Below are 7,916 nucleotides of genomic sequence, written 5' to 3' on the forward strand. Positions count from 1 at the left end.
AATTTCATTACTGGGTTAACTATAATTAGGGTCCAGTTCCTGGTGCACTATTGCAGCTGGAAGACAGCTAAGAACACTGCCCACATCTCAGGACTATGTACACATACCTGCATGTCAGCACATCCCATGAAGACCTGCATAGCTTACCCTGCAGCCACCACTGACAATGCCACCTTCAATATTGCCATAACCCAAAACTCAGATGCTTTGGAGCCTTGGGTCAACAGTTCTGCTGCCTTCATTCCTTGAGGGAGGACCAAAAAAACCCTGGAATTATTTTTTGGAGGGCAGGCCCCTTATGGTACAGACTTTCCTCACTAGGTAAGTGTTCTAGGAGCCCATAGGCATCAGCATACAAGCTAACCTTGTTGTGAGAGACTGCGTTTAGCTTCAGTGAATTTTTTTTAAAGAATCTTCAATGCCCATTTTATGATAGATGATTTATGGGTGCACCTGCCCACACCGAGCTGAGTGTTCAGCAGTTTGTTTGTTTGTTTGTTTGCTTATTTGTTTGTTTTTACCAAAAACAGCATGACCCTTGGGGCCCCACTCTCCCTATTCACCTGATTTTGCCCCTAGTGACTTCTCTTTGTTTCCCCAGATTAAAAAAAGTCCTTAAAGGGAAACATTTTGCCAGTGGAAGAGGTAAAACAAAAACAGCAGAAGGCATCAAAATTGACAAGTTCAAAAACTTCTGAGCAGAGGAAAAAGCATCTCAATAGGTGTATTGCATCAAACAAAGAATACTTTGAAGATGATGAAAGTTTAAACATGTAAGAAAAAATACACAATTTTTATAAATAAGTTCCAGTTTTTTGGGAATCCCCCCAGTATATCATACCACCACTACTCTGCAGCATCCCTGGGATGACACCTGTAGCACATTTATGGCCTCAACTCATAGATAATTTATTTAAATATCAACAAGATTACTCATCTCTTGTGGTGTCTTCTGAAACACCCAGACTGATATTTTTATATATTCAGTATCTCTGTTATCAATTAAGTCATGCTAGCACGGAAGGCTCATTGACCAATAGTCATTGTGAAATCTTGAGCAATGAGCTTAAACTAATAAGTTTGTTTAATTTCATATTATTAATTGAATGTAATGCTTAGCCCAGTTACTATTTCTCAAACAATATTCTATATCCACTAATTAATAAAAATATATTTAAGTTAATTTATGGATATATTTTAGTTAAAGTTAATTAAATTTTAACAATTGACTATATATCGAATTTGCTTCTAACCCAGGTCTCCTGGCTTAAGATCTATTTGTTATACCAAATGGCCAATCTGTAGGAAAATCTATTGAGTCAAGAAGGTATTCAGTTTTTCAGGACCTTCAGTTACCTTTCTGTATAATACTTTCAGTTTACAGAAAGACCTTCAGTCTTTCGGTAAACACTAGTAAACCTCCTAAAGGTCATTCTTAACGCCAACGTACATTTTTTATATAACTACTGAGTACTGAATTGAATAGTGTGCAAACTATACAATTCCATGAGCCCCACGCTTCATTGCTAGATCCTTTAACATCAAACGAATGAAAATTTATCATCTGCCTCAAACTCTTGTCTCTAGTTTAACTTGGTAAAACAGGAAGAAATGCCAGAGGAAAGGATTATTCCTTCAATATGTTTTGTTTTCCTATAAAGATCTTTGCAAGTTAAAATATCTATTTATTTTTTCCTGTCAGAAACAGCCAACAGAAATACCTGACACCAAAAATAGAAAGGAAGAAAAAATAAAGGTGACTATTTGCTGTCTTCAGACAGCCTAATTCCTGCTCCAAGACAGCCGAATTCCTATGTGTACTCTAACACAGAAGGCTACCTCTCTTGGTTTAATCATATAAGTGTTCTCATAGCATGTCAGTCTCCATGAGTGTGTCTATCACCAGAACATCCTACCATTCTATGCACTCACAGTACTCTTCTTGGGAGCTCAGAGCAGGGAGAATGTGGTAGAAGGCAATCAAATCTCAACAATTGGGCAAGAGGAACACAGAACAGAAAAAAAGAAAGAATGGTATCCAAACTCAGATCTGAGATGTGTCAACTGAGCTGATTATGAGAAAGCAACAAGGCACTGGACTTACTCAACCAATAATTATTTGATTTTAAGGAGTTTTTATCATATTTCCTACTAAGAGTAAAAAGGGTAGCCCATGGACATGGGATTTTTGTGAAGGGAGGAGAGTGAGCATTTTCACAAATATAGCCTTATGTTATGAAGATGACAAACCAAAAATACCCTCAAGAATCCAAACACTACAGGGAACTGGAAGTCTTATATACCATTGTGGGATGGTAAATTGGTAAATCACTTTGGAAAATTCTTTGACATTATGCAGAATAGTATAGTATATGCTACATACAAACCAGAAATTCCACTTCTAGGTACACATATATTCAAGGGAACTAGGTATATATCTCTACCAAAAGTTATATGCAAAAATTATTATAGGAACTTTATTCCTAACGGGCCCACACTTGAAACTATCCAAATTCCCATCTATAGTAAACTGGCACAATAAAACATTCTGAGTAATATTATACAACAATAGGAATGAACAGTTTACAACTGTATGCAACAATAGGATGAATTTCATAAACAAAATGTCAAGTGAAAGAAGCCAGACACAGAGTATTTATACAGCATATGATTCCATTTATATAAAAACAAAAACAGGAAAAGTTAATCTATGCTGTTAGAAAGCGGGATAATGGTTACCTTTGGGGTGTGGGTGGGGAGAAGTGTCTGGAAGGGAACATGAGGGCTTCTAAAATGATGTTACCGTTCTTTTTAATCTGGTTATTGTTTAGATGGATGTGTTCAGTTTTTAAAATTAATCAAATCAAACACTTAAACTATGTATACTTTTCTATGTTTATATTTGTAACAGAATAAAAAAAAAAAATTCCAATTCCTCACCCATCCCTGTATCCCAGAACTTTACCACGCAATGTTTTTGTGCTTGTCTACTCTGGCTTGGCCACGTGAATTGCTTTGGCCAATTAGACTTAGCAAACACGATTCCAGCAGTGGCTTGAAAAAATGTTTGAATGTTCCTGCTTCTGCTCTTGTTCTTGTGCAATTTCCAAGAAAACATACCCAGGCTAGTCTGCTGGAGGATAAAACAGAGCACAGCCAAGTTGCCCCAGTCAACAGAGCCAAGGTCATTCCAGATGAGCCAATAGACAGCTGACTCCAAGATACATGAGTAAATCAAGACAGACCAGAGAAAAGTCCAACCAAACCTAACCATGAACCAAATGCATGCTTGTTTTGAGGCGTTAAGCTTTGAATAGGATGTTAAACAGCTTTACTGCTGTATTGACAAATGATATAATTGTATATTTCGATTTAAAGCTTAAAAAAATACATGTAATACTAAAAAACCCCACAAAATTTTGACTCCAAAGATTCTCCTAACACATCTATTTCCTACACCCTGTAGGAACAAGAGGCTGTCTGAGATCCCACAGGACAAAAGTCCGAAAAACATAACAAGACATCCAAGTAAAATCCAAGCCTAAGCAGCCAGAAACAATGAGTAAACCAGCCTGCAGAAATTCTCTAAGGCATTTTAAAATTCTCTCCTGTTTTTCCCAGAGGATGCAGAAGCAAGTGGCAGCTACTTCTGTTCCCTATTTCTTAAAAATGCCCTCTTACTCCATTCAACTCCCTATCAGAAAATCTCCCCCAATATTCCACAGATTAAATATATAAAATATATGTGCATAAAGTATATTAGTTTTTGTTCCTAGTTTGGTCATCTTTCACCATGGAGATTAAAAAAAAGAAAGAGCTCCTGGACTCTCTTGGCAAGGCTTTTCCCAAGATGAACATTGATAGGCTTGAATGTTCCACTGTTCTTCTAGCATGTAGCTAAGTAATGCTGTATTACCTGGATTAACCTGAGCTTTTGCAGAACTCAAGATAGGCGGCAGCAGGAGTAGCACCAAAAGCATTCTTGGAATCAGGAGCATCTCAGAAGATGGTGTTGGAACTGAAGTCTGCAGCCCACCAATAATGCAAGAAAACAGAAAGAGGAGAGGACATTAGTGAGACAGATACCACCGACACAAATGACCACAATTTTTACAGTTAATTTAGTGTTCCTGCAGTGTTTACTGCTGTATTTTGGACTTGGAATCATAGACTTTGGGAGTTAAATGGTATTATACATCTAACAAACACCTAATATAAAAATTGACAAATCCTATTAGATTGTACACTTATGAGATTAAAATTAGTAAAAGTATAGTTAGGTGACAAAGTTTTACTAAAATACTTACCTAACTGGTAAATAGTGGCAAAGTGAAACTTATGTGTATAATGTCAACTGATGTTTTCATAATTTTGATATTTATTCCAGTAGTCAATCAAAAAACACTCCATAATTTTATTTTATTTTATTTTATTTTATTTTGAGTTGGAGTCTCACTCTGTCCCTTCCAAGTAGCTGGAAGTACAGACGGGCACTACCATGCCCAGCTAATTTTTTGATTTATTGTAGAGATGAGGTCTCACCAAGTTGCCCAGGCGGGCCTCGAACCCGCAGGCTCAGGCAATCCACTCACCTCAGCCTCCCAAGGTGTGGGATTACAGGCTGAGCCACCAAGCCCGGCTACACTCCATAATTTTAAAGTGTTTACCTTTCAGAATATATAAGCTAAATATTTGTCATGATTCTGGTGTGGTATCTGGGATTCCTTATTTTTAAGAGTCCTGGCCGGGCTCGGTGGCGCAGCCCATAATCCCAGGACTTTGGGAGGCCGAGGCGAGTGGATTGTCTGAGCCCACAAGTTTGAAACCTGCCTGGGCAACTTGGCAAGAACTCATCTCTACAATAAATAAAAAATTAGCCGGGTGTGGCAGCACACGCCTGTAGTTCTGGCTACTTGGAAGGCTGAGGTAGAAGGATTACCAGAGCCCAGCAGGTTGAGGCTGCAGTGGCTGGGAGCGTGCCACCGCACTCCAGTCTGGGCGACAGAGTGGGACTCCAACTCAAAAAAAAAAAAAGTCCCCAGAATGATCCATGTAATAACAGATTACCTTTGAAGACATCAGTATAAACTCATTTTACCTTAATAGAGATATAGATAGTTACATATGAAAATATTTATAGATCTGTGTATGTACATGGGTTAGTATTCACACATATCTTCTATCAGCTGAGAGGGCTTAGAAGCAATGACTCCCCAGTAGCAATAAGCAAACCTAGTACCCAGATCTTGGTTTCTAATACTGCTTTTCAATAAAAGGGACAAGGGTTCCTTAGAAAAATGGCTGATTCTAGGATCAGGGCAAGAAATATACAAGGTGACCTTTGAGTTTTTTTTTAGTGCCAGAAATTTGGAAGTGTACATACAAAAAGATGATGGGGATATGTATGGCTCCTATACAGGAGACAACTGAAAGAGCTCCCAATAATCAAAACCGGAACAATTTGAACAACAAAATAAAGTAGTATTGGTTTATAACCCAAAGTATAAAATCAATAACTGTGAGTCTATGCTGATATAAATAAATAATTGAGTGAACAAAAGGAGAAAATAGGCATATCTCCCATGCAAAAGAATTCCAAATAACTTTTGTAGATAATCTGCTCTTAAAGAAATAAAGGAATGCTTTATTAATTTCCTCCATTAATTTCTTAACATATGGCTGCACATGGTAGCTTTCTTCCAAAGAGTACAGTACAGTATTGGAGGGAATAAAAGTCACTTTTCAGTGGAGAAATCTGATATTTTTTCAAGTCAGATAATCAACATTAACCTCAATTTTGTTAAGTCTTATTTATAGCATGTGTCCTTGATGTAATGTCATAAAAAAGGCATTTACCTCCGTGGTCTTCCTCCCAAAACCTGTTACCCCAGTCTACTCATGAGAAAATCATTAGATGAATCCCAACTGAGGGAAATTCTATGAGATTCCCATGAATAATTCTCAAAACTGTCAAGTCCATCAAAGACAAGAGAGTCTGAGAAACTATCGCAGCTAAAGGAGCATAAGGAGACACAATGACTAAATGTAATGTTATGTCCTGGATGGGATTCTAGAACAGAAAAAGGACATTGGGAGGAAACTGAGGAAATCAGAATAAAGAATAGACCTCAGTTAATAATAATATATCAATACAAGTTCATTCATTTTGACAAAGTACTATACTAATATAATATGTTAATAATAGAGGAAATTAAGTATGGAATATACAGGAATTCTATATACTATCTTTATAATGATTATGTAAATATAAAATTACTCTAGGATAAAAAGTTTATTAAAAAATAAAATTTCCTCCAGTAACCAATAATCAACCAAGCATTGGATCCACTGTTAGAAATAATATATAACACAAAATTATAAAGAGAGAAGAAATCCCTTTAAGCTGGAGTGAATAGAGAAGGCTTCATGGAGACATGAGCATCTGATCAGGCTCTTAAAGGATGGGTAAGATTTTAATGGGCAATAATGGGAAAGGAGTAAGAGAACGAAATGGACAAGGCATTTTTTTTTTAAGGAAACAGAAGCTTTCTATGACAATTTCTAAGCAGTAGAACACTGATCCACCCAAAGTGACCCCCCCCCAAAAAATCAAATATTCAGATAGTTTGCCTGAAGAGAATGGAGCCAAAGCAAATCAAACACAGAAGACTCAAGTGGTCCAATGATGGGGACAGGGGGGAAGACGATCTACAATCAAAAAGGATGAAGAGCATGGTTTCATGGTACTGATTTAGATAAGGTGTCTCAGTGTGCCTAGTCACTGACAGCAGCAGCAACACTGAGTCTTCATAAATGAGTCCCTAAAAAACATGCCTAGCAAAAGAAGCACCTAGGTGGATCCTGACGACATTGGTCTTGGTTATAGTCTAGCACTAGTTCACAACTGTGATCCACTAGGGCCTGAGCTCTCTGTAAGCAGCCACTCAAGAAGTGCTGAGGCCCAGACTGTCTTGGGGAACCATCCTCTCCTAACAGTTTTTTCTTTTTGGCAGAAGAACCCTATAATATTCTCTCTCTCTCTCTTTCTTTCTCTCTCTCTCTCTCTCTCTCTCTCTCTCTCTCTCTCTCTCTCTCTCTCTCTCTCTCTCTCTCTCTCTCTCCTGTCATCTCTCTCCTCTCTCTCTCCACCTTCCTCAGGGGGTTACTGGCCATAACTTTCTCCCCTCCATAACCTCTCCTGATGGTTTCTTCTTCTTCTTCATTTCATTCCCTTTCTTCTCTTTATCGAAATACATGCCGAATGTACCTTTATTAGATCATCCATAATGTTGTTATAAAATTATCCATTTAATCATTAGCTTCAAGATGGCTCATTCTTGCATCGTCAAAGTCATACTTTATATCCTGTACAAAGTATGTGCTCAAAAATAGATTTTAGCTGAACAAAGCCAAACTTACTAGGTGCTCAAAAAATGTTGACTAATTTCCTGTTTTAAACCGTTGGTTGGTTTCAGGCTATAAATCTCCAAAACTAGTGATTATTTTTCTGTTTTGCTTAAAGTTGGGGTGACCAGCAGCTAATAAACACAGAAGGCCTATAAAACACCTAGAAGTACTCTAGCTATGCCATGTATATCTGACATGTATCGGGGACAAGCTCATGTAATATTCACAGTAACTCAATCAGGTTTGTTTTCACCAATGAGAAAGCTGATCAGGTTACACAGTTGACAGGCAACAAAGCTCATGTGGGAACCTAGGGTTAGTATTACTCCAAAACCCACTTGGGTTCTTAATGTTGTTGTTCTCTTTGTTTCTGTTTGTCATCGTACTGTATCTTTGATCTGGCTTCTGACTACCTCTCCAGAGCCACTCTCTCACTTTTCACCTCAGTCATGTTGGGGCTTCTTTTATTTATTCCCTTTATTTTCTTTTGCTTCCATCAAGTTTCTTTC

General features: G+C 37.6%; 1 protein-coding gene across 1 annotated transcript in view; it reads right to left on the reverse strand.

The window, feature by feature from the left end:
- DDR2 (discoidin domain receptor tyrosine kinase 2) overlaps window positions 1–4,019 on the reverse strand; it is a gene marked incomplete at its 3' end in the record, with an annotated part of 51,231 nt that extends 47,212 nt beyond the window's left edge. The window contains exon 1 of the mRNA XM_008072068.2: window positions 3,917–4,019. Within this exon, the coding sequence (XP_008070259.1) occupies window positions 3,917–3,998 (82 nt within the window). The remainder of the gene's footprint in view (window positions 1–3,916) is intronic.
- Between the last annotated feature and the right edge of the window lie 3,897 nt (window positions 4,020–7,916).

Source organism: Carlito syrichta, unplaced genomic scaffold, assembly GCF_000164805.1.
Source record: "Carlito syrichta isolate Samal-C Ts95f unplaced genomic scaffold, Tarsius_syrichta-2.0.1 Scaffold314838, whole genome shotgun sequence".
Classification (NCBI taxonomy): Eukaryota; Metazoa; Chordata; class Mammalia; order Primates; family Tarsiidae; genus Carlito; species Carlito syrichta.